Source organism: Centroberyx gerrardi, chromosome 8 (genome assembly GCF_048128805.1).
Source record: "Centroberyx gerrardi isolate f3 chromosome 8, fCenGer3.hap1.cur.20231027, whole genome shotgun sequence".
Classification (NCBI taxonomy): Eukaryota; Metazoa; Chordata; class Actinopteri; order Beryciformes; family Berycidae; genus Centroberyx; species Centroberyx gerrardi.
In genome coordinates this window covers 25,124,259-25,151,840 of record NC_136004.1, presented here as the reverse complement: position 1 = coordinate 25,151,840, position 27,582 = coordinate 25,124,259, and the positions used below count along the sequence as shown (strand labels likewise).

General features: G+C 39.9%; 1 protein-coding gene across 1 annotated transcript; it reads right to left on the bottom strand.

Moving 5' to 3' along the window:
• Positions 1–589: 589 nt before the first annotated feature.
• On the bottom strand, positions 590–27,576 carry kntc1 (kinetochore associated 1). The gene is made up of 62 exons (XM_071920364.2): positions 27,490–27,576; positions 27,114–27,260; positions 26,520–26,640; positions 26,193–26,308; positions 25,803–25,881; positions 25,547–25,624; positions 25,420–25,454; positions 24,947–25,057; positions 24,532–24,625; positions 24,341–24,393; positions 24,112–24,224; positions 23,956–24,010; positions 23,767–23,865; positions 23,611–23,654; positions 23,430–23,492; positions 23,247–23,322; positions 22,827–22,952; positions 21,554–21,720; positions 21,312–21,423; positions 20,516–20,659; positions 19,981–20,037; positions 19,274–19,345; positions 19,067–19,189; positions 17,978–18,121; positions 17,774–17,869; positions 17,406–17,509; positions 17,182–17,284; positions 16,963–17,097; positions 16,516–16,635; positions 16,187–16,259; positions 15,896–15,963; positions 15,499–15,800; positions 14,658–14,830; positions 14,195–14,295; positions 13,736–13,880; positions 13,581–13,637; positions 13,316–13,479; positions 13,074–13,178; positions 12,845–12,973; positions 11,408–11,524; positions 11,124–11,233; positions 10,384–10,609; positions 9,785–9,874; positions 9,519–9,684; positions 8,661–8,719; positions 8,313–8,529; positions 8,148–8,221; positions 7,503–7,713; positions 6,953–7,065; positions 6,738–6,793; positions 6,219–6,297; positions 6,005–6,129; positions 5,765–5,900; positions 5,561–5,656; positions 5,170–5,226; positions 4,738–4,792; positions 4,043–4,106; positions 3,753–3,882; positions 3,565–3,654; positions 2,638–2,792; positions 1,105–1,195; positions 590–740 (listed from the first exon to the last, which is right to left on the bottom strand). The coding sequence occupies exons 2-62, from the start codon at positions 27,249–27,251 to the stop codon at positions 705–707; spliced, it is 6,648 nt and encodes a 2,215-aa protein (XP_071776465.2). The 5' UTR covers positions 27,252–27,260; positions 27,490–27,576; the 3' UTR covers positions 590–704.
• Positions 27,577–27,582: the final 6 nt, after the last annotated feature.

Below are 27,582 nucleotides of genomic sequence, written 5' to 3'. Positions count from 1 at the left end.
CAGATGAAGACATCCATTTTGGTTGGTTATTACATAATGCACTGTATTATTACATTTTCATCATAAAAAAAGTGCAACTCCCGCATTTTGTAATAACCACCGCAATATGTAATAATTTATTACAAAATGCGGGGAAATTCATTACATATTGCGTTCAAGCTGTGCATTAGGCTACAAAATGCGGCAGATTACTACAAAATGCGGGTGTTATTACATAATGAAGAGAAAATTTATTACATTTTGTCGTGTTATTACATAATGCAGTGTTATTATATAATGCATTGTTACAAGGCTTAACACTGATTTTTTTATTTATTTATTTCAATAGCACTTTCAAATTTCCACCCGAGTTTGCATTCCATACCATGCTAAAAAAACAACTGTACTTTTAGCAGAGAAGTTAGCAATATTGGCATAATTGTAAGCAAGCCTGGAGGTAAATGACAGCTAACAGTTGTGGTTCATAAGTGTGCTAAAATAAGAAAATAATAAAGTAGTAATTTCACTCATAGAATTGTCTCATTGTTTGGACACCTGTGGCTTCTAAACAAAGGTTTTCTCAACACGATTTGTAATATTGAAAAGCATTTATTCACGCATTACATGTACAATACAAAGATTAATGTGAAGTGCAAATATTGTGTCTCTAGCCCAAGACAGACCTAGTAAAATAACATAAATACAGCTCCAGGAACAGTGCCAGTTCATCCCGAAACCCCATTTTCTACTTTGAGAAACTCCTGCAAAACAAACAAATTAAAGTGGAATTACAAATCTGTTATTTTTCTATCACAGATCAATAACCAAAGTGATGTAGTGGTGAAACAAAAAGGTAGGCATACTGAACTAATGATCAAGATACAGCAAAGAACTACCAATAAGAACAAAAAAAAAAAAGAATATTAAAAAACTAATGATGTTTTATTTACTTGAAAACAGCAAGTACTCATGTATCAAACACAAGGTTAATTCTCCATATTACACTGATTCTGTATACTGTGTAGTTGTATCATTACAGTTTGTATTAGCTTTAAAAAAGGTGGGTGAGTTTCCTCTCCACTATATCCCAAACTACACCGGGTCCAGGATATCGGCTTCAGTTACCTTTAGGGAGTGAGCTGAAGCCGAGCCGACTGACAGCGTTTTCCCTCTGCGTTTCATGTACTCACGAGCGAGGGAGTCGGCATCGTCCTCACTGAACAGCAGGTTAAAACAGATCGACACAAAGAACTCAAACACTTGAAAAGCTCATACAATGAATGGGGAAAGTGCATAATGATGGCTGTTTCCTAGTTTGATTCTTTACCTATCAAAGAACTTCGCAAAAATCCTGAGACACTAGGTGGCCGTCAACATTTAGATCAGGGAGGATTAAATGATATCAATCGTTTTCCTTTCAGAACATTGAATTTCAAGCCATGAAAAGAGTCCATGAATTCAAGTATGGCAATATCAGTGTGTCATTCAATAGTGGTAACTAGGGCTGCACAATTAATCGTATATTAATCGCGATGTCGATATTGGCTTCCACAACTAATTGATTGTGGCCGGGGGCGATTATTCACGCTGGGTTTAGCTTGCTCTGGTGTAGGGCTGCAACGATTAGTCAACGTAATCAAAACTCAAATTACTTGAATTTTGACCCAGTTTGCCGCTGACCTTTCAAAGCACGTATAAACTCTTCCATTAGCTTGGATCCAAGTGTAGTATACAATGAAGCATGGGTTACGGGGTAAAATATTTCCTTTTGAATCTCCAACCAGAGACGCAGTACACAGGCAAACGTACTACTTCCTTATTTACACTAATTCTCCCACGGGTCCTTATGGGAAACTTCAAAATAAAAGCCCACAAACACCCAAATAGACTTCTTACAAAATAAGTGTCTTAGAATACAAATGCCCAAAAACTAAGGCTACAGAGGTGATGGTCCTGGAAAAAAGACAACGGACCCGGTGCACCGGAATCACAGGTTCAAAGATTTGTACAGTTGACTGTTTTTTTATTTATAGGTTTATAAAATACATTATGAATGTGAAGGCATTTCGGTTAACTTAAAATGCTCAAGTGCAATAAAACAAAATGGATCAATAATCGTGATAAATAATCATGATCACAATATCGAGCAAAATAATCCTGACTATCATTTTAGCCATAATCGTGCAGCCCTAGTGGTAACCATGCCAAATAAATGAATCACAATGTTTGACAAATTGTGAAAGTAACATTATGATTTAGTTAAAATTCCCTAACGCATAAAACACACGTGTAGTCCCGATACACAGATTTCATGTTTTCCTTATTATTAAGAATCCTAAAGGAAATAATTTCAGCGCTGAAACCTGGGTGCAAAACAGGGACAGATGTGGAACCAAAAACTGAAAAAATACAATCAAGTCTGCTGCATACAAAATGTCAGATGAAACACTGAATAACACTGAAAATACATAAATACATACATTACACATACATAAATTACTTGGAACTTTTGCTTTCGAATTCCAATTGCCAGCTAATGAATGTCTACATAAACTTGTATGCTCCCAGAGTTTTATACCGGATCAATGTTATTGACTTTTCTATACATAGAATTAATAATATTGCTTGCCGGTGATCTGTGGCATTTAGAAAACGTACCAGTTCTGGTTGGTCAGGTAATCCACCAAGTCTTTCACCTGCTTCGGCTGGCCACTCGACACTATGAGCTGCTTTAGATGCTTGAAGTGTTTGGTCTTCAGCAATTTCTGGTACTGCCCATTTTGGCTGATGAAAATTAATACCGTCTCCCTAATCTGAGGAGGTATAAAAAATATAAATCTTACAACAATGCAAATACAAGTAGGGATATGGTTGAAATTAATATCATAATAATCATAAGGATGTTTTTCGATATTGATATATATCACGATATGGCTCACGTATGTAAAATCACATGTTAATAAACAAACTAATGTTCATCCCATTGAACAGTGTACTGTCAAACAAATGTCAACAAGACATTTTCAAATAGTATTCCTACCATACCTCATTTTGTCAGTTTAAATTAAATTTGTTTGTTATTATCAATTTAGACAGTAGGATTGTGTGTCATGATATCCCAAAATCACCATGTCATCACGATATGATTCCACTGAAAGACGATAAACGATAATATTCAATTATCACCCAGCATTAAATACAAGACAAATTTCTCCCAAGGGAGACAATAAAAGTAAACCTTAACCATAACAAGTTCTCAGTTATTAAGAAAGTTCACTGGTATGAGTCTTAGTGCGTGCCGTGGTGCCACCCAGACACCCGTTTGTCTGAATTCTTGTGGTTGAGGGTTTAGGGACCACAACGCTGTAAATCTAAATAATAGGTGTGATAGTTCTGCTAATGCTGGGATTTATACTTAAACCATTCATGTTTGCAAGAATATTTCTGCTGGCCTTATTTATTATTTGTTAAATAGGCAACAAATATTTACATACAGGATATGTGATATACAAATCACATATGTTGATTCTTAAATTGGGGTGAGAGAAAATCTTACAAGAGAAAATAAGAGTGATGGCATCTAACCTGTGAGGGGATTCCAGCCAACTCCCCCGTGTTCATAAGTTCTTCCACCTGCTCAAGGATGGTGACTGGGTTACAGATGGACAAGAAACCCTGCAGACAGCAAAAAGACATTCACCGTCAAGACAACGTTTGATTTTAAATAGATGATTTTCCAAATGGTTACATCATTACATGCAGAATATATTCACCTGGATCTGCTGCGCCTTTTTATCGGCACAGGGGATGAGGAGGAGAGTTCCCAACGCAAAGGCTGGCAGACTGAACTGTGCGAAACGGTTGGCGATGCCGATCAGGTCCAGATTCAACAGGAAAGGGCACCTTCGGTAACAAAAGGCCAAGGGTTGGAGGGTTGGAATAAACATAAAGGGAACATTACACATGACTCAGTGAATCATACCAGTCTGCAATGTCAAGAAGGAAACAGAAAAAGGATGCAGCAGAGAATGAGACATCATTTTAAGCATTAAGTAGAGCTTACTTCAGGAGGAGAACAAAAGTCCTATAGAGTGTTGCCTGTTGAACGGGACTCAGAGGAAGAGATGCTGTGACCAAGCAAGCAGATAACAGTCAGGAACATACAAGAGGCACACTTCACACATGATGCATCAAAAATAGCAGGCTTCGGTGATTTACTACAGTAAAGTTTCTTGTTGCTAGCTTAAGTTTAATGTGCTTGTATGCAAGGCCCAAACAAAGCGACTTCTCAGCACACTTTGTTTCTCCTCGTTTAAATGCCGCATGCCAGTCTGAGGACAGGAAGAGACTTAACTACGGTAAATCACAGAAGCATATTAAAGAATGTTTTTTTTAAACTACTGTTTTCATAAGCCTGTATTGCTAACACGGTCTCTAATTGTCATTTTGACAAAGACATTTATTCAAGTTATTGATTATATGCTAATGCTAGTTTCTGGCTGACTGAACTGCTCAAATCCAGCTGGCGCATTGAATTTGAATGTTAATGAAACAGTTACATCAAAGCTGTCTGGTTATACTGTGCATAAAATGACTTTAATCAACACTCTTCCAGCCAATCAGAATCAATTATTCTCCCAGGACATGGTACAATAAACATTAGCCAGTGCCAAGACAGATCCGTCCATAAGTTTTCTTGATGCTTATCAAAAACAGATAAATGTAATAGAAGTGAATTTGATGATTATAATGTAGTACCTGAGACAAAAGGGGCCAGTATCATACTCCTCCAGGTCCTGGAAAAACTGGAGATCTGGAGAGAAAATGAAAAATCACAGTTTATCTCTGTTATTCCTTTGAGTCGTATTGAAGCAGTGATGCTTGGCGGCGTTTTTAGTTTTGGTTCCACATCCCTCCTTATTTTGGTCTGAGCATTGGCTCTGGCGCAGGTTGGATTTCTAATAGTTTTTCTTGTGATACTTTGTCATAATAAAGACAATAATTATATCCATTGGGGCTACACATTCTTGCAATTTAGCTAAATTCTGCTATAATTTAAATTACACATTTTCTCTAGCAGCGGTGGCAATTTCCTTGCTGTGGTGAGGTATCAATGCTGAATCAACAAAGAGGAAACGCAGCCATTATATATGCCTTTCTTTAAATAAATGTGATAAAACAAAACAGTACCTGCCACAGAGAGGGAACAGCGCCTATTGCCTCTAGCACCTTCTGGAGATGGCTGATCTGAGGATGGGGAAAACACACAATTAAATTTAATTCCAAAAGACATTCCCCTTATCATTTTTAGTGAGACTGTCGGAAAACTAAGAGGGACATCATGTAGGAGGGTTACATAAGATTTCTGGTGAGATCTGATGTGCAGTTTCAGAGGTGGAGGTCTAAATCACAACACCATCTCTTTTAGCTGCACTCTTAATCTCGCAGAATCTATAAAATGTCAATAACAGGCACGAGACTCCTTGTACTAAATGTTCATATTTCAGAAGATCACTTTTTTAAATGAGGGGTAATTGTTGTTGAATAGATTAAAAGTGAGTCGTTGTTTAACTCTCCTCACCATGTTGAAGCTCAGCAGCTTCTGAAGCAATCCGTTCCACAGTTGAGGATCGTACACCTGGTACTCCAGGCAAAGGTCTGCCACCAAGCGCACGGCCTGTAGGGAAAAAAATGGTCAAGTGCCAAATAACCCGCATGTTAAAACTAAGTGGAATATTGCTTTAACTTGTGCAAACAGCTTCTTATATTTTCAGTAATGTAGTACCTGTGGCTCGTGGCTGTGGTTCTTCCACAGTCCCTTCACCATGCCCTCTTTGGGACTATTGAGGAAAGACTCCACTGTGTAGGGGATGTTCAAAGCCTCCAGCTGAGAGACATAGATGTAGCACTTCAGGTAATACCTGCACGGGAATATCAAATACGGAGGCAATGTATCATTCACAATGCTGAAATTCATTTTCGGTATGGATAAACAGATTTTCTGGCTGACCGGAGGATCTCTTACTTGATTTTCGTCTTGGGGATTTTTATCTGGGCCTCCAGCGTGGCGGCGTCAGCAAGACGGATGAGGCAGAGCAGGGCTCGACTCCGGTGGCAGAAGGTCAGACGTGGCCCAGAACTGCTGAGGTGCTGTAGGGGGAATTCAACCATTACTATAAACCACTCGACTACTTCTGGGCACTTTGTCCACATCTGACTTGCCCCGTTTTATTACTCACCCAGGTTTCAACAGAGAGGATCGGGCTCAGCAGGCGGGCAGCGACATCCATGGGGCAACTCTGCAGTAGGTACACGACCCTGAGGGAGCATCACATGATACATACAGTGAGCACCAGCAACACTTTTAGTGTTACAGCTCTCCGCCCGATCATTTTGGATGTCAAATAATACTGTGACTATTAGGTTAATGTACAGGAAGCCCCTTTGAGGCGATTCATAATCGATAAGCAATTGAAAATTACAAACATTTTTATAGTAAAATATTACTAAAAAGTTGTATTCTACCAATAGAAGCATACAGGCATATATCTTAAGATTTTGTACATGGCCAAGTGACAATTTTCAATAGAAATTCTTACGATGATGGAAACACCAATTTTAAGCACAGATTTAAGGAGGATGTAACAGAGTGCAGTCATTTTCTTGCTTTAATTTTCTTTATTTCACAAACACATAATTGAGAGGGTATTTATATGTAAAATGCTACAAAAATTAACGTCAGATGAAAATGTCTCTACCTCATTAGGTCTGGGTCCTCCTCAATGTTGCTAACACAATCCTGAGTGTTGATGTCCTTCATAAGAAAAAGAAAAGAAAAATACATTTTATATTACACAACATGGACTCAAATGTTCCAGATTTTATTGAACCACACAACATCAGCAGAATAAAAAGGGGATGAATGGCCACTGTGGCTAGTTCATCAAAATAAGTGCGACATAGATTGACGAACCTTGGCTACAGCAGGGCCGGTTTTGCAGATCCATTTCTCCAACAGCATGTTGCGGATCTTCAGAAGATCCACACTGTTGATGGTGGCTATTTCTTTACATACAGCATGTATGTCTGCTCAGAGAGAAATCATCAAATTAAAAACACAGTAAACATCGTCAGTGACTTGCTTCCATCTAGCATTTAGTGTAGCTCACCATGGTTCCAGTACTTTTATCCAACAGTCCCATTAAGCATATCAATTGGTTTAAGCAGAACAACTTAGGGCAGTACAGTGTTACAGTATTCATCACATTAGGAAATAATTTAGTAAAATGACTGTATGTCATACACTGTTCTATAAAACACAATGGACTACAAAATGTGCTTTTCAAAACCGCTACAAAGTACAGAGTGCCTTTATCCGGTAATCGTATTAAGCATATCAAGCCTACTCATCTTGACCTGGGAGCTCATAAGAAATAAAGTAGGTCTTACAGTGGAAAAGCTCATTTACTTGAGTTTCTGGGGCAGAATGTAATGCCATAGTGTCACAGTCGGCTTGTACTCACCGGGATAGACTTGACCTCCTGAGTCCCTGTAGCGCTGTTCCACACTGCTGTGTTCATACAGGGCCACTATGAGCCTGGCGGGCAGCCCGGTCAGCTTCAGATGCTCGGGGCTGTTCAGCTGGCTCGCCATCAAGGTGTTCTCAGTGGCCGAACGCTGGAACTGCAGCTTTAGCTTGGACAGGAAGGTCTCCCCTCTGGACCGCGCCGCCTCCTGCTCAGGATTACAGCGGAGTGGATTCAGTGTATGAAAAACGAACAAGACAGATGCAAGAGATGTTCAGTTTAATGCATTTCCACAGTTGACCAGGGATGGGTTCTGCTCATCTCACGCTACGATTACATGCGCGATATTGGGTTCACGATTCGATACAACCACGATACAATGTAATAAATAAAAGTTATGTGCAGAATTATCTTTATTTCTGAGCCAAAAATCTTTCTAGCAATGCTATTGGCTTGCTAGAATGTAAACGACAATGTAAAAATGTCATTACAAAGTGCAAATAATATAATTTGGAGACCTTGTGAAATTGTGATGAGCAAGTCTATCTCATTTGCGATACGTATCGTCACAGTTTTGTACTGCGATATACTGAATTTTGATATATCGTGCCATCCCTAGAGCTGACAAATGTGAATACTGACCTCAAGATTTGGGTCCTTCAGCCATGCATCTCCAAGAGCTAAACAGAACCTAAGCGACTGCGTCTTCTCAATGCCTATAGAGAACAGTACATGAGAAAAAAAAACATCATACAAAAACACCAAGAAGTGAGATAGCGGTGTCTGATGTAAATCTACAGGTCAGACCTGCGGGCAGCTCCTGAGCGATCTTGTGTGCAGTGGCAGCTGCCCACTCTGGGCTCTGGATGCAGTGGATGTACTCCATCATTGTCCTCGCCACCTTGAAGGTCTCCTTATTGGACAAATGCCTCTGACCCTTCTTGCTCTGCTCAAACAGTAGAGGCTTCATACTCTTCTCGAACACGTGGTTCGCAGCTGACATGTATAACTTGTCGAGGCTCACCTGGAAGGAGACAGGAAGGTTTAATACCCAGAATAGGCTTGATAACTCAATAGATAAAAACGCAATTAAGGTATTTTTATTATTATTATGCAAGTCAGAAGGAGGCTACTGTGTAGATCAGTGTGCTATACCTTCATCAGCTTGCTAATCAGAAGAAGTGTAGGGAAGGTCTCCACACTGAGCTCAGGAGCTAAACACAGGAAAATATTTCAAGTCTCCTCATTCTTGCCAAAGCTCATTAATGAATCCTAATGACAGCAGTATGAAGTGATTTAAAAAATGAGACTTTGAGAGATGAGATTCTGCAAGTCTAAGCTCCTCAGACAAGCTGTTCCACATCCTAGGGGCACTAGATGGCAAAGACCCAAAAGAACAAAGTCTAGACAAAAGACCAAAGATGACATCAATTTTTCAGGAGAGGAACTCATAGCTCATAGCGGGTTAAAATATGAGATGTAGCTGGGGGTCAGACCGAGAGTTAAAAGTAATACCATTTTTACAGTTCAATCCGGTTGCATGAACTTAGTTTAAGACTAGTCTAAGCCTTAACTAGTCTTAGATTCTCAGGTTAAACGGTCTGTTGCATAAATATTAAGACTGACTTATTTTGAGGTAGGAAAGTTAGCCACCCTCCCTCCTGGCTAAGCTTGAGTTAAGAACTTTGTTGCTATGGCAACGAGTCAGCCTAACTGTCAGAGAGGGACATTTAAATACTGTAGTTATTTCATACAAGATGGCAAATCTTTGTTTTTGGAAAGAGCTATAAGAATAGAACAAGTCTTTAGAGACAAAACAAACCATTAGGGTGATCGACAACAATTAAGAAGTAGTGGAGCGACTGCGATTTCCTAGTCTATCTTTATGCAACTGGCATACTAACAGGCAACTAGTGTAGATAAGCCAAAATAGGAGCAATATGATGATGCTGTTACGTGCATTTAGTCTTCAGCAGTAATTTAAACATGAAAATAAGCAACTAGCTAACTCACAGATAATCTTCCAGTAGTGGTTGGTCTGCATAAGCAGGTGGAAGGGCAGCCTGCTGTTGGACAACAGGGTGGGCTGCAGGCCGTTGTCCAAAAGATAGGTGTTCTCTACATCTGAGGGAGGAGAGATTCGCTGGTAGGACTTCAGGTGCTGAAGAAGGCCCATCGCCTGTGGATGGGAAGACACCGGCTGCTTATCGGCAGAACATATTCGGAAGACAAGAGATGATTAAATGTTAAACGCACAAATGTTACAGAAAATCTATTACCTGACTAACTGAGAAGGTGGTGACGTTCTCATCAGCGGTTTGTATGATCTTTAGCACAACTTCGATCCTCTCGTAGTTGTAGGGGCTGAGCTGCATGGGGAAGGCATTTTCACACCAAAAGTCAGTTGGTTGTCCATACCTCATTTCAATACTGACACAGATATTTAGCATGCAAAAATCCTTGACGAGACATTTTGAAACACTGCATTAGAAAAAGTACTTTACTTGCATTATTATAGCTAACTTTTAAAGACAGCTATATATAAATAGGTTCACCGCACACTACTACAATTTTTCTTTATTTTATTGAAGCTCAGCAAGTAAAACGTTAGGGAGTCTTTTTTTAAAAACACAGCTGCCATGTCTTTCACACAATTCAACATTTGCTGTCAGCTTCATTATGTAATGATACTAACCACCGCACAATGAAGCTGACAGCTCATTCTGAGTACTTGTTCCATCAGAAGTTTACAGATACAGATAGATCATGCATTATATTAATATTAATCAATTATATTAATCAAGACATAAATGTCACTGGATCAGTTAACGGGAAATTGATGTACAAAGTGCCCACTACTAATTTTCCATGTTCAGACCTTGAGTATGGCGGCGCTGAGACTGTCAGTGAGGTTGCTGGTGCTTTGTAACATGGGGATGATCTGCAGCACTCGCTCCAGAGCATCTGCATGGCCCAGAGGCTGCGCCTCTTCCTGGCCCGCCCTGGGATCACTCGCTTCACCGGCGCCTTCCTCGTCCTCCTGCAGCAGCAGCAGGGTGGTGATGTACTGGTTGATCACACCGTCTCTGTCTAGACCAAAGGTGCTGTCGGTGGAAGCACAGAGCATGTGTCAACACAGTCAAGCAGTGAACGAATGCTGCATCTCACCACAGAAGTAGTTCAAGCATTGTCTGGAGCACAATTGTCCAACATTAAATTTTATTTTCATATTGATATAGATGACTAAGAAAGTCCATATGCTGGGTGAGAAAATGGACATAAGATAAGGCTTCTCTGGTGCAGTGGTTTCAAATAGGCTTCATTCAAGAACCAAAAAAAAAAAAATACAGGGTAAATCTCTCACTCTCAAAAAGATATCTTGAATGATTTATTTTACGTTTCAAATAAAAAATATACAGCTACGGGCGAAACATTGTCTTTCCAGTTTTCCAAGCTGTATATTTGTTATTTGAAACTAAATAAATAAATCATTCAAAATATCTTTTTGAGAGTGCGGATTTCCCCTTTTTCTTGGTTCTTGAATATGATATAGATGGAAATAACACTGACACTGGATCCAGTTGTTAAGGAAAGCCAGCAGGCTGTTGTTCAGCTGACCTGCAGTACTGGAGGATAATGTCAGGGGTGATGCTCCTGTTCTTCACCAGAACAGGGATCAGATTACTCTTCATCTCGGCCCGCTGACGGAACACAGACTGGACGGATATCTAAAGGGCAGAGCAGGAGAAGATAAATGTCGAGTCGTGGGAGAGAGAGAGATAGCAGCTTATGAAATACAGAGCGCAATGACATTCACTCTGTGTTAACATATTTCTTCAGACCAAGAAGTCACTGGCCATCTGAATTAAGTGTAGAATTAGCGGTGGGTTTCATCTACAAACCCCTAATTTGCCGAGTTTGATGCCCCACTCTGCATCAGTAATGACGGAGTGAAACTTCTCTTGTTCCTCTTCCTCTTTGTACAAGCAGCAGAGATGGGCGCCGATCTTGGCCACAGCCTGAAATGATTAAGAGAAAGTGGCTGATTATAATCTTTAAATAGAAGATAAAACAAGCATGGAGAGTATATCTGTACTCAATAAACAGCTTGACATTTGAGCATATCACTCCGGTTTTAGCTACATTGCACTGGCTCCCAGTGTCCTGTAGAATTGATTTTAAAGTACTTTTACTTGTATACAAAGCTCTTAATGTCTTAAGGTCTTCTACTGCTGGTTTGTTAGAAGTACAAAACCCCACTCAAAAGAAGATTGGGGATGCAGCCTTTTTTAACTATGCTCCTAAACTGTGGAACACCCTGCCAAAAAATATTAGAGAGACGGGCTCTGTAAGCATTTTCAAACGACTGCTAAAAACTTATCTTTTCAGCTTAGCTTTTAAATAGCCTTCATTTTAACCGTTTCTGTTCAGGATCCCAACAGAGCTGACACGGGCAAGTACGAATTTTCATTGGTCTTGTCCGGGTAAAGCTTACTTGCACGAGTGAACATATATGTGGGGGGGGACAGAGCTTTACCCTGTATGATTCTCATCCATCTGTGGATGGGGAGGTTTTTGACCAAGAGGAGAATCTATGATTCTCGTCTGCCTTGGCCAGTGAGATCTGACGTAAATATCAGATCAAGAGTAGAATCAGGAAGGACAGGGGAAAAGAAAATTAAAGAAAAACATATGGGTTCACTCACAATGTGCATCTAAAAGTGGGAGTATTTGTTGTGTTCTTTTATCTTTCTATTTTACTTGATTTGATTCTTTTAATGCAATGCATTTTGCTTGTTCTTTTATATGAATTTCTTTTTATCTGTCTTTTATCTGCCTTCTATTAAAAGGCACTAGTAAAGCACTTTGAGCTGCATGTTGTGTATGAAAGGTGCTTTACAAATAAAGGTTATTATTATTATTTGGTCATGGCCGATCTTATAATGGCTTATAATTCCAAGTGGGATTCCACAATCACTACATCTTGGTATACAAGCCAAAACCTTATTTTTTTTTTTTTTTTTAACATGCCTACAAAAAAAACACATGCAAATCCATTTGAGGGAACCCACATGGGGGTCCCTTGAGTGCTCCGCTAATCAGGTGATGCTAATAAAAACATGCCTTTTTAATTTCTATGGACTGATGTCAGTGTCACTTTGAAATCTGCAATTATTGTAAATTATCTCTCACAAGAGCTTGAAACCCATAATTACAGCTTGCAGGCTGTTTCCATTGTCAGTATCTACTTTCGGCTGATTGTTCTTGTTTTGCAAACCTTATATTGTTTATAATACAGAAATTGAACAAAGTAAATGAAGAATGGTGATATTTCCTACCAAGATTTTGTCATAGTTTTGCCAGGTGTTGTCAATAACCTTCCACAGTATTTTGAAGACTTCCGCTTTGGAGAGGAGCGTGCAGAGTCCAATAGCCAAATCACAATCCACCACTCTCCAGTTGAACACCTTTAACCCACAGGAAATAGAGATACAGTTATTTTAAAACCATGTTATACCGTAAGCAATGCTACTAATTACCCTTTAATGTGATCGGAAGCAGACTCACCTTGTTCAAGAGGGCCACAGCAACATTATTGAGAGAGGATTTAGTTGTCTTTCGGACCTCATTCAAGCATATATTGTACTGCATGAGGCCTTGTTTATCATAGAGCTGAAAGAAGGGTTAAGAGTTAGCAAAAAATAATTTCAGTGCCAACTGTTAAACATTAAAAAATACTGTGTCTGGTCTCCAAAACCATAACCCATATGACAATGACGATAGCACCACTGGATGTGTTGTAGCCGTACCTGTGTGCTGAGCTTGAGGTCCATAATGTTGGATGTGACATGCTGCAGGCAGCTGCCATACAAGTTGACCAGCACTCTGAGGGCCAGCTCCAACTGACTGCACTCCTGTAGCATCTGCAACATGTTGGCCAGCGGACCCAGGAGGGGCTTCAGGTAGTTTGAACCTGCATGTGGGCCAGGTGTGACACAGCATTAAGTTTCAAAATCGCAACTTTAAGAAAAAAAAAAAAAAAAAAAAAAGGGAAATACCAATTTAAGTACCTACCATCTTCAAAAGAGCAGTGTGACAGACAGGAGCAGTCCAATGGGTACAGCTTGGTATCTGCAAAATAGAGAACAGGGAAAACAGTTAGCTACACACAGCTAGGTAGTACAATCCTAAATACATATTGATGATGTAATTTGTAGGATTTTGCTTACCCCGGGATATAGGCAGCAAACTGTTGGTAATCTCATATTGGATTGGCAGCACGGACACTGGGTCCAGAACAATGCAATCTTCATTAAAACCATCCTGGAAACTCCACTGAGAGTATGGATCTTTTTCTGCCTCTGAGGTCAAATCCTGTCAACATTACACAATTTAAAAACAATGAAACAGTCATTTTTTCATAATTTTATATTAACTAAATTCCCTCCAGAAAAAGTTGTGGAAATGTACAACTCTAAGGCAGTGATAACATTAAGTAGTGGCAAAATTTGGTTATATTACACGCTGTTGAATGTACATAATCAATGGGATAAACTATAGAAGCTTTCTGACACTATTTTTTTGCTAGTTAATTGCAAGTACATAGCAATTAAAATTGCAGATTAAATTGCCATTATGTTTGTATGGTCAATAAAGTGACATGCTATGCAAAAATACAAGTTACTGACCTTGGCTATGAAACCATAGTTGTCCGATAACTGACACTGATGATAGACATCCATGGCTGTCCGTGTGCTCTTGCACAGCTCCAAACAGTCCAGCAGCAGGTCTGTAACAATTTTCAAATACTCATTTCAGGGATTGTTCATCTTGCAAAGTATTTGGAGCAATGGACTAGCCAGGCTGCACCCAAATAATAGGGAAAACCACTTTAGATCTGTATTTTTAGAACTGTGGTTGATGTTTTATTGTTACTGTGTAAGTATGTTTGTGCACCAGGGACCAGATGAATTTCATGAATGGATAATAAAGTTAAACTTGACTTGAAAACCAGCTAGGCTAGTGATCCTTCAACTCCAACCGACATGAAATCTAGACATCGATGAGTTATATTTCCCCAATTCAGATACTGGCTACTTTCAGTGACTTAACATGTTGTGCACATTGTTGATGTTTACATGTGTGATTTACCTGAGTGGCACAGAGTGACGGCCTGGCAGGCCAGGCTGTGGATGACAGCTGGCAAGTCCATGTCATCAGGAAGTACCATGGGCACGTCCGCCTCCAGCATCTGGCACAACATCTGGGCAGCAGTGAACAGCACCTTCCCTGTGCTGGGGTTACAGTGGTGTTCATACAGCTCACTGTGCAGACGAGGGGTGACAAGAGGGGATGAGAACAAAGAGAAAATATGAGGCTGTTGTCCACATTTGAGCTTGACATTTACACCTGACTGGACCCAATGGGCTTGGATTAGATCAGTCTGGATTCAAAAATATTGTTGAAAAATACAGTTACTATGAACAGTTCATCAATAGCTTTGGTAAGGCTTTGGCTCATAAAAATCTGTTTAACCGTTAGACTGGGTTTAGTTCAGCTCTTTGAACTTTCAGCTCTGCATTTGCCAAAAATCTGTGCAATTTACCAATGACAACAATTATGTCAAAGTGATCGATTTGTGATATACTTTGTCATTATGGCATTTCTTGGCATTAGTAGATGAATATGCTCACACCAATTTATCTACACAAAAGGCAATATCATACTAGCCGTTGCAGACTTGAGTGAGAACAAAATCTTGAGTAGCAAAAGTCTACAAAGTGAATTAAAAACAATTAGGATATGAGAACTAGAGAAAAGCCAATCTTTTGAGATGTTGTGAACTTATCTGTGGTTCATTTCAATAAAAACACATAAAATAAAACACAATTTCAACAGTCCTTTGTTCAACATTACCCTAGCAAGCCTTGTCAGCACCTTAGATTCCCGCCCCTCGACACCCACAAACACCACAGCATCCACACATGCTCACCTGAGGATCTTGAGGGCCTTGTCCACCTTGCCCACCCCCAGAGCGCGCAGGGCCAGGTCAGACCAAAGCTCCTGCTCCGTGCGCTGCAGCTGCCTCCCCAGGCGGCGTAAGCCCGCCTCAGTGGAGATGGTCTTGGTCTTGCCGTCGGGATCGTTGGCCACCATGGGAGTGTCTGTGACCTTCCCCTTGGGTGGACGACGGCCGCGCGTGTTCTCGTAGGCCGTGATGTGATGCTCCTGGATCTGCTTTCGGACTTTCGGATCCTCGTAGTTGGAAGGGGTGAAGAAAATGTCAAAGTCCTCCTGAAGGAATAGAAAACGGAGGCTTTCGGTTACAACAGGTCAAAATATAAAATAGATGAAAGAACATTGAAAGCATTCCCCCAAGTTGAGCTGACCTGTAGGTGGGCGATCGCCTTGAACATTATGAGACTGTTCTCACACTCCATACTTTTAAGAGCATCATCTGCAGAGAATAGAAAACTTAGAATCAGCTGTGGACATACAGTAGAGCTTTTATAAGATGTCAAAGTTACGAGAAATGATTTCCTTTCCTAAGCTTTGCCTGTAAATTCTGGTGCATGAGAAATTTTATATTTATGGAGACGCTAAACTCTTAATAGAAGGAGGAACAGCATTTTAGAGCTTCCATTTATGTGATACTTCACTGATCCTGGTAAGATACTTACGTTTTTGGATTATGTGTAGGAATTTCAGTGCCTCTACCATCACCTGGGCTATGACCATCTGGTGCTTCTTGTGCTATTAAACACATGGGACGGCCATGAGACAGTTGAGTTGTACAGTATGCCAGGATGAGGAGTCTGTACACCATTATGCTGAATTCCTACTTATTATGTTCAGATCCAGATGTTTTTGGCTAGCTGGCTGATTACTGCAGATGAAAACCCAACCGTTTCATTTTCCATGCCTTTTCTAATTAACGTAAACCTAAGTTGGAAACCTAAGTATCTAAAATGCAAATTAACTTATTTCTTATCATCTCCCATCTCCTTACCTCATCAGATATGTGGTCTTTGTCCTCCAGCTGCAGTCGAGCCCAGGTTGTGAGACGCTCAATCACACACTCTGCCTCTGCAGAGGAAAGCTTCTTCAGGACGGTCATGCATGCCTCAGTCTGCCAGCAACACAAAAGACTTTCTATCAGCATGTCCTAAATTCTGGCAAGGTGAGTTTATTTATATAGCACATTTCGTACACAGAGGCAATTCCAAGTGCTTTACACAAGGTATAAAGGACATTAGATAAGATATATGAAAAACAAATAAAAGTGTATAAGAAGTGTAGAAAGTGTATAAGAAGAGAGAATAAATAAAGAATTAAAATGCATAAAAAGAGAATAAAGATCAAGTTGTATAGGCAGTGCAGAACAAAAAAACAACAAAAAAATAATGGTAAATGATTCAAATTCAATGATTCCATATTCCTGTGCAGGTTAACATACCTTGCCTTGGCCTATCAGCTGGATGAGATACAAGTAATTTATCTGGGAGGTTGGAAGTTTGTAGGCTTCAGCTAACGTCAGGGAGTCCTCTAGAGACAGCGGTAGGTCTTGCTTCAGAATGTATCTGATCAGTGTCTAGGGAAGATATATATGACTCAGACATCTTATAGGCATGAGTAACACAAGTCGTCGTATGTCACATAATTGCCAAAATCTAACCATAATTTGAGTGCTGTTGGAGAGGTTGAAGTTACGGATGCCGTAGCCTCTGAGCAGCTTCCTGATCTCCATCATGTGGTAGCTCTCCTTTAAAAGCTCTTGTCTGGGGATAGTTTGGGGAAGATACGGGGAAGAAGACAATCGTAAGGAAAAACACTGCTAATGGCATCCGATTCTCACTAGGATGAAATAAATGTTCAGGGTGGGGACCCATGTAAACATACTTTGGTCCCTCCATCTCCAGGTACTGCTGAACCAGCTTCTCAACCACATCGCTCCAGGGAACCACGGCCTTCTGCATGATCTCCAGCACAGCATCCACCTTCAACTGGTCAAAACACAACAATGGGAGATTTTACAACTTACAATACAATCATCAATGTATAGAAAGAGGGAAATTTTCTATAAAATTCCTATAAAACACAGAAAAACATTGCATTGGTCTATCTATCATGTAAGGATCTTCTTCCCCTTTTAAAAAAAAAACAAACAAAAACTCTCGATTATAGAAATGCTACTTATTATTTGTGCCACTGAACTCTCTTCATTAGTGTGGATAACCCCTGGGGGCCTTTGTGTTACAGAAACTTACATCAGTGTCAGTCATGCAGCCTAGTACAGCCACTGCTTTGGCTTCCCACTCTGTGAAAAGTGTAGTGGTTTGAGAACCGCAGCGCTCCAGCAGATCCTAGTAAAGATCAGATTGAGAGAGGGACAGAGAGGAGAAGCACCAATCATCACGTTTGCATGGTGGAATGTAAAGTTTCCAGTGGGTTTGGCTGTGGTGGATTTTTACCTTGATGTACTGCAGAAGCAGCTCATCAACAGGAATCTGGTGTTCTGCAGCATATGGCAGGATTCTGCTCTCCACTGTAGCAGAGACCAGCTCTGGAGCCGGGACCTTATCCAGCATGAAGAACGCTACGCTCCGTACACTTCCCTTTCAGATTCACAGGAAGCCGAACAACAATGCAAGGTTCAATGAAAATATAGTGTAAATAAAGATAGAGCAACAGATATTCACAGAGAAACACACAACAACCCTAGCAAAAACATTTGTATATTCAAATAAACATTTAAGCACCAATTTCAGCCAGCTGCTGTTGTGGAACATATGTTGTAACTAAAAGTGAAATTTTTGATTTTCCAAAGTATATGTTGAAAATAAATATTTTTCTTTAAATAATTCATGGATCTGAATATTTGAAGCTATTCAAAGCACTTTTGCTGTAGTGACTTTGACAACCATGGAGATAATCTGACACAAGGAAAAAAATAACTTAAGTATTATTTTAGTTTCTGCAGCTTTCCACGTAAAAAAACCCAAAACAACATAACATAATCTGCAGGCCACCAAGATCAAGAATGGCAACCCTCATACCCCAACTGCCCAACCCTCAGTCAAATGTGTTATAAAGCAACTCCATAAAGAACTACTTTAAAATTGTATGCACCATAAAACACACCATAAATAACATTTATGTCAGCTGTAAAACTGCACTCTCTATGCTATAAAAATTTCCCTAACTGTGATTCAGGGGCTCTGATGGTGGCATTTCACAGGGAAGACAACAGGATAAAAGCTTAGATTTCCTATAGTGACATCTAGAGGCATCAATAAGCACTAGATGATTTTCTCCATGATTCCATGACTTTGCTATTTTACTGTGAAACAGCCCATTTTCAGCAATTCGACCCGTTTTCCACAAAAAACAACCCTAGACAGCTAACTGTAGCCTGTAATTGTCTGGACAGTATGTGTGAATCTATAACGTTGAGTTACTTTAATAAAATATTTGTTTTCTGCAGGAGATATATGAAGTTTGCTTGAAGCTGTACTTTTCGCTGAAGTGTAATTAAAATACATCACTAGTCAGAGACGCACCTTCTCAAAGACTGAAAGTGAAAGTCGGCAGTTGTATTTCCTGTGGAGATCCAGCAGCTGGCGGAGATTGGAGACCAGGGACTCAAGGTTTTCCACTTCCTTTGCACCATAATCATCATCATCCTGAAATAAAAAGCACACGATGATGTCATCATCAGAGCGCACACACACACACAGTGAATGCAAACGATAGAGTGGCTAACTTACAGATTTCATCCACGTCCATAAAGTTGGCAGTCCAAGCTCTGCCAAGTCCAACCCATTTTGGGGCCAAGCAGCCTGGAAGATTATTATGTTCATAATGATTAGCTCAATTACAGCAGTTGATTCACCAAACTTTCAGTTATGCATCAGTGTCTTATACAACTAACTGACTGACATTCACTCATGTATGAAGCATAAATATTTTGTCGACAGAGCGACAGACTGCCTGAGCTGCAGTGGCCTTGAAATGAAATCATCAAAAATGTATGTAATATAGTGTGTATATACATATATGTGAGCAAGTGATAGGCAGTCATTTTCCTCATTGGGACTATGAATTATTGTAATTTGAGCTTGCAAAATTTCTCTAAACTCAGTCAAAACCAATCCAAAGTCAAATGCCGCTTTTCCACCGCATGGTACCGGCTCAACTCGACTCGCCTTTTTTGGTTTTCCATTGGACAAGTACCAGGGGGGTACTTGCCCACATTGAGGGGGTACCATCTGCAGTGGAAAACCAAGTGGTACTACCAAAAGCGAGTAGAGTCGAGGCGAGTTGAGACGGTACCATGCGGTGGAAAAGCGGCTAAAATCACTAATTGCTCAGCACCAGTGATTATCCATACTGCCTTGTAGTGCATGATCACAAAATCCTGATTTTATTTGAGTATAGCATTTTAGGTCAAGATGTGGAAGATGATGTTTTTTACCTTTTCTGTTAGCTCCAGATTCCTTGCCCTCTGCTCAAGCCATCGCGCCAAAATTTTCTGTGGGTTCATAATGAGACAGCAGTTTCACCACTGACAACACAATACCACAAAATGAAGATTAAGTGACAACATTTTATGTCTGAGACTAGGGCTGAACGATTTTGAAAAAATATCTAATTGCGATTATGTTGACTGATATTGCAATTGCGATATGATTTGCGATATTAGAGGGAATGATCATTTTTACATCATTATTCTCATTTTCACTGAAAAACATATTAAAATGATTATGGTGTGATTTTTGCGAGGATCTGTACCAAACAAAGATGTTTTCTTAAGAGTGTAGAATATGATGTGTAGGCCAGGACATCTCTGCAGCACGACAATATTTAATTTAAAATGGTATTTTGACACACATTTCGCCTTTAACAAATATTGCGCCTCCTGCGATTTGAAAATTGCAGTAGGCCATATTGCGATTTCGATAAAATTTCGATTAATTGTTCAACCCTATCTGAGACGGTGAGCGTCTCACCTGTCCTCTGGGCAGCGCTCTCCTCACAAAAGGAACAATGATGGTCCTGAACCAAGGGCAGAGGTCTTGGGACGGCAGGTCGTCTGGGACGGCGCTGAGCAGAGCTTCAAGCCCGGCCTCATCGAACTCTCCTGCTATCTGTCCCTGTCACAAAACCCAAGAGAGACATCAGTGAACAGGCACTACAAATGACACCATGATAGTTCTCACAGAACTTTGATATGTTTGGTCATTTTCACTGATGCCATTGTCCTGAAACCACGTGTTAGTATGTCCTGTGTTACTATACAAATTATTGGATAGTGATGTGCGGGTCAATCTGAAACCAGTGGGGGGGTTATGGAGAACGGGTTGGGCGGGTTTGGGTCAAATAGGCTAGTACACACACAATGCAATTATAGACTAAATTTCAATGACATTTAAATGTAATTAACGGAATAAACTTCTCCAGTCTCCAGCTGGTTTATCCCACCATCCAAACATAATTCAATTTTAACAGCACAGTTATTTCTGTTTGAAGTTTGCTGATGTCTCAATAAATTTTACAAGACACGTGAGTCTTTAGAAAATTACATGGCTGCCTGAATCTTTGTTTTTCCTTTCAGGTTGGCAGATCGGTTCCGGGTCATTGTTTGATGTGTATGAAAATGGGTCGGGCAGGTTCGGATACATTTATGTGTCGGATAAAATCTGACCCGCGCATCACTAATATGCACCAATGCGACCATGACAAATTCATGTACATTTATTCTGCTGGGCGAATGGAAGGGATTCTGATTAAATGTTTTTGTGTTACCTCGTGTCTGAGCCAAAGGAGCTGTGCACCCTTCAAGTCTCCTTCTCTCAGGTGGTTCAGGACGTCTCCTACATTGTCTGTGCTGTTCAAAAACTCAATCCAGGCAATTCCACTGAGGGTGAGAGAACAAAATACTAAATCATACAGTAGGGTACATTATGAACTAACAGCAAGATGCAAATTTACTGTAACATACAGAGCACACAAAAATGCCGTATTGAAGATTGAGCCTTTGAATTTACTTGAACTTTTCCAGGCCGTGAAGGCTGCAGAACGTTGCCAGCCGGGCCAAGGCCTCCTGGATTTGTAAGGAGGAGTATCGTGTGGCAGCGTGGTTCAGCATCTTCTCCGCCGTCTCAAAGGTTGGCCAGGGAGCCTTCAGGCAGTACTCCACCACATACTGCTCATCCTAGGAAACAAACAAAATGTACTCCTCCATCAGTAAAGAGTGGAAACTTGATAGTGATTTTCATTTCAGTTACGGCTCAACTCAAAAAAAACATTTAAAGGATGTTTTTTTTTTTTTTTTAATGCATTGCTTACCGTCAACAAATCCTATGAAAATAACAAAATCAACAATGCGTTTGCTCTACTCCGTTACTTTCTGACTTCCCACGTACCGTTTTTAGCCTTCAACCCGGAAGTCATTGGCTCCAATTGTAAGCTAAAAACCTTGAAATACAGCTCACAAAGACATAGTTTCAATTTTAAAAATCGCTAACTGTTACCACGAAAAGTCAGACTGTTGTAGTTATTACCAAATCAAATTCAAATGGGAACAAATTCTTCATTACGCCGGGGACTATTTTCGGTTCTACGGAACTACTTTCCTGAGATCGCAGACGTCTTTACAGCCGGCTTATTAAGTTGTTTGAGGAAAAAGTCGGCTGGCCTGGTGCATCGCGATGATGAAATATGTTGCCCAGAGCAACGGCATGGCTCTTTGACGTGTTTTTAACCGTTTTTTTAATACAATGGAGTTCTATGGCTGCTGGGACATGGCTGCATTGGCCACCGGCTACATGGACGAGAGAAATCATTGCAGATTTTGTTATTTTCATTAGGATTTGTTGACGGTAAGCAATGCATTAAAAAACACCAGCCTTATCCTTTAACAAAAAGGAAGTGTAGATCTCCCACGCTATGCTCCAAAATCACTTTTATTAATGAAAAGTGATTTTGACAACATTTCAATAAAGTCTTTTAATCAATGAAAGTTATTTTGGAGCAGTGTGCGGGTTCTACGCTTCATTTATGCAGACTTCTTTTCAACCCAGCACCTAAGAAGATGTGCGTTTGACTAAATGAGTTCTAAGTTCTTATTTAAAACAGTAAATTTAGATTACATACTGCACAAAACAAAAGATCATTATTGTTCTTCTGCATGCTGAACTTTGCCATATGTATTACCTGGTTTGTGAGCCAACCCTAAATACCTGGGCTCACCTAAATTATCCAAGCCTCTCTTCACTTGTCCTTTCATGCTGCGTCTTGAAAACAGTAAGTTACACTCACCATGATCTTCATCAGGTTGGTCTTGGCCTCCTCAACAAGTTCAGACCACACATCCTGTCCGTAGCCACCCACTGATGCAGAGGCCAGCTGCTCCAGCACAAAGTCGAGCTTCACCTTGTAAACAAGCTGAACAAAAAGTAGGATTGTTAGCCGTGTATAACCTCGAACAGTGTGGTAAATTACCACTAGCCAATTGCTGGTAATTGCTGACTATCTGATAAGTTTGTCCCATCTACCAGTCACTTTGGCAGGTGAACAAATATTATTCAGAGGTCTTTCTCTATTCTAAAATCATATTTGTCTGGTAAAGTTGTAAAAGTAGCATGTGAACATTGGAATCCATCCCCCACTGTTGCCAACGGAAAAGAAAAGTTTGTCACATGAATTATAATTTCTCTTACAAGACAGATAGACACTGACCTCTAAATCCAGCTCAAATGTTATGGCAAACTTTTCAGCCTCTTCAAACATGTGTTTGTGGAGAAGTCTGCTGAGTCTGGGAATAGTAAACAGTGCAATTAGCCACCTGATATTTACATCACATACGCTATAACTGCATGTACTGCAATTAGTGCAGGAGTGTATCCTATTAAAATGAGTTACCTGTTCTCTGGCAAAGCCTCTGTGAAGCATCTCACAACAAGAGAGGATATAGGCTCTCCTCGGCTGCTTGAAGAAAAAAAAAACAAAAAAAAAGTCCACCACTTAGGTAACATTTCAAAATATTCAACATGTCGCTCAATTATAACTCAATGTTATGATGATCTGACAGAAGACGTCCTACCTGTCTGGGTTCTCAGAAATCCCCTCAACTAAATAGATGGTATCCTGAAATCAGGGGAAATAACAATGGACTTAAACATACAGAAACATTAACAGCTACCGACAGCAAACAGAATTCATATTATAATAGTTAAATTATTGATTATGCTTATTATACCATGCTTATTCTTGTCTGGACAAGGCAGGAGGTTGAGGACACGTCCAGAGTGTAGCAAACAGTCATCGAGGGCAGAAAACGCACTTGGAGTGTGCTGATCTGAACAAATAAAAATCAGCAAATTGAGTTCAGAATAGGAACTGAAAAAATCTATTATAATATTTATATTAAAAAAAATACTCAGGCTACCTGGCTGTTGTCTTGCTTGGTCAGTGTAATCATCTTCATGCTGCCATTTTCTTGGCTGTAATACAAACTGTTTCTGTTACATTTAAAAGCACTGTTTAAATCAGTCATATATCATACAATATACTTACAGCTACATCACAAAACGTTAATACATACGCTGCCATGGAGGCAGGGCCACATTCTGTGGTGAGTTGAAAGTCGTGAATGGCGAGATCGGGCCAGCAGTAAATCATGACGAAGAAATGCAGATCCCACAGACTCAGAACATCCTGAGACAAAAGAAAAATACAAAATAATCCACATTTAGCCTTCAAATACTTTATAAATCAAACACCACACACACACATATATATCAAAGAACCAATATTGACACTTTTTAACTCACCTCAGTGTCTAGAATATACATAAGATTTTCCACCACCAAGATCTTCCTCACACCTGTCAAGTAGAAGTACAAGGAATGTTTATGTTTTAACACAAGCAGAATGTACTCACATAGGCACTTTATCTTTTTACTAGTTTAATTGTCTTGTATTACTACATGACATATGAAGGATACATGAAGCAAGAGCTCACCGGGGATTAAGCTGGAGTCAAGACAGTTAGCAAGGCACATAGTGGCCTGAGAGGGGTCCATCGTCCAGTGGGTGAGAACCTTTTCTTTATTCCCCTGTTAAAATGAGAACTGTGAGTTGTGAAAAGATGGATTTCATCAGCAAGTTCTACCCTTCAAGAATCTATATACATAAATCCATGGTTTATAGACTCAAAATATTGTAGCTCTGTGCTTCATGATTTCTCATTATGCTTTGTGACTGAATAAAGTAAAATAAGACGACAGCATAGCTTGAGCCGGGAATGAAATACTGGGGTATGTGCAATAACTGAATTACCAAGGTCCATTTGTTTTGCCCTTTAAATGTGCATTCATTCACAAGAACAACAATATCATACCACTAACTACTGGTGGCAAGCAAAAAGGGACACATACCCCAATCATTAAGTGGATTTCATTGCTCAGACTGAACGTCACTGCTGTAGTGCAACCTTCCTCATGGAAATCACTGGTGGAGCAGAAGTCTATCTTGATGAGAGACTGGAGCTGAAAAGAGACAATATGTGATCAGGTTTCTGTACTTTATAAAATAAGTGTTGTTGCTTCCAAAGAAAGTTATAATAACTTTATTTATATAGCACCAAACCAAAAATGGTTTACAAAGTGCTTTACAGACAGCATAAAATCAAACAAGACGATACAGTGGTAATAAAATAACAGTAAATAGAGCAATGACAACTGTAAGAACAGTGAAAGAAGAAAACAGTAAAAGAAGAAAACAGCGGTAATAAAACATCAATAAATAAAAGTAATGAGTAAAAAGTAAGGACAGTAAAAAGAAACAAAATAAAATCAATAAAATCAAGTAAAAGCACATATATAGAGAAATTACTTTGGCTTTCACTTACCTCTTTCAAAGCCCCCACGTCCATTTTATCGATGGCTATGAAGAAAAAAGAAAAAGGACATTTTAACTTTGACAACAAAGCAGTTCCAACATAAGTTGAAGTCTTTTGCAAAATAATATCTTCATACCTGTCTGGATCTTCACCAAAGCAAGGTTTGTGATGTGGAAGAACCCATCCTTTATGAGAAGGAACACATGGTACCTCCCTGCCAACAAGGAAAATAAATTCAACCTTTCGCCACAGCTTTGTGACGACAACATACCATCATTTGACCTAAAACTTAAAACCTTCTGTACAAACCTAGATTCCTTCGTGTTTCCAGTAGAGTTTATATCTTCCACTCTCATAACAGATGCTTCTCATATCCATCTAGGAGATCTTACCTAAGGATGCCTTATCCTCTTCTATGATGAGATGGCGATATGTTTTCTTATTTCCATTGGAGGGTTTCTCTACCAAAGCCTGCAAGACCGAGCATATTACTTAACATGTTACTCTGCATAAATTAAAGAGATCATGCAGCTCCAACTCACATCAGAAAAATACACAAAGGAACACGGGTGAGATTGAGGGTTAGGTAGTAGAAATGAGGGGAACAGTAGCGTATTTCTCTGTTTTTTCCTTCTATGTGGGGTATTATACTTTAAATGAATTGAGGGTGAATTCAGACAGGTGCTGTATAACAATGCAAGGGTAGAGGCAGTGTTATCATATATATTCCAATCCCACGAGGCGTGAGGCGCTGCAGGTTGAACAAAAAGCCCCACACATACCCTGGTGAGAAGGATCCTCTTCTGTGGAACATAGATCAAATGGAGGTTTCCATTTCTTTCACAGACCACCAGAAACTGTCCTTCCAGACACACATCTATGGCGTCCACATTGGTTTCTGAAAAATGAATCTCGCCATTAGTAATTAGATATACTTGCTGTGACAGATCACACTGCGTTGGACTGGATAAGCGTAATGAAAGCTGTACTCTTCTCTACACACAATGATTTCTGCACGCAGCGATAGAAGCCGTTTTAGAGGACATAAACCGACATCTGACAGATAATATGTCGGAAGGTGAAACGAGGAACATCAAAGAGGAGTTTACCGAAGTCGAGATGCAGCAGGATGGTCTGATAGCTCTGGTCAAACAGGATAACTGTTCTGTCAGCAACAACGACGCTCCAGTTTGAACCACTGGAGGAGGAGAGATGGGGATCTGCCTGCACCTGCAAACACCAACATGTCCATTAAATCTCTGGTCAAGAGTTGTGATGAGTGTGTAGTGAATGACATCAATACAAGACTTTCTGACTGTCTGTCCCATTAATGTTTCCGATTTGGTGACTGGAATAGACCCACTGAGCACTGGATGTCATTTCAATGTTAAGTCTATGCTTTAGCTCTCATATAGCCCAGGATCTTTTTGGGAATGTATAGCCCACTTTTAGACCAAGCAGTTAAATACATAATTACATATTTAAACAATGCATAAACGGCTGTAAATATCAAAAATATGCACCAGAGAAGTACAAGTTATTTTTGTCATTTACCCCAGAAGACGTAATTAGACGTCTGGTAAACTTTCACTTAAACCCTGCGTAGCCTAATTTTACCCCTAGACGTCTATAACAATTGAAATGGCTAATCAACGTAAACTTGCTCAGTGGGGAGGAGTCAATGCTAACATTATTAACGTTACCTTATGAGCAGTGGATATTTTGACCAATGCGTCCACTTGATACAAGCCACTACTGTTTTCCTCCCTTGAAACATTGCCAAAACGAACAGAGTTTGTGTCTTCGTTGGTTAGAAGTTCAACGTCGTTCCACATCGTCATTCCGTACAGCTAAGATGAAAGAAATATGATCAATATTTTCAGCTGCAATGCTTGGCAAAGTTAACAGGTGTGTTATTCGGACTGCAACAAGTTAATCGTTTAGCTAACGTCAATGCGCTATGCTAACGCTTGCTGGCAAATCAGCTGCTGAGTTGTAAAACCAACACAAAAATGACAGATGAAACGCTAATATATCTGGACACTGGCAAGTTAGTTTACAGACGCCATCGTTACTCACCGGTCTAACGATAAAAGTCAATTATTCAGTGCCTACATAGATAGGACCAACATATCACATTCAACAACAATGTCTAAAAATAATCACGCCTCA

Bases quoted from the DNA above. Each gene is read 5' to 3' on its own strand.
- kntc1 (XM_071920364.2), bottom strand. From the start codon at position 27,251: ATGACGATGTGGAACGACGTTGAACTTCTAACCAACGAAGACACAAAC. The intron at 6,794-6,952 runs GTTCGTCAATCT...TTTCTTATGAAG, and splicing joins CCGGCCCTGCTGTAGCCAAG to GACATCAACACTCAGGATTG. The intron at 6,130-6,218 runs GTGAGTAATAAA...TTCCCCCTACAG, and splicing joins TCCTCTCTGTTGAAACCTGG to CACCTCAGCAGTTCTGGGCC.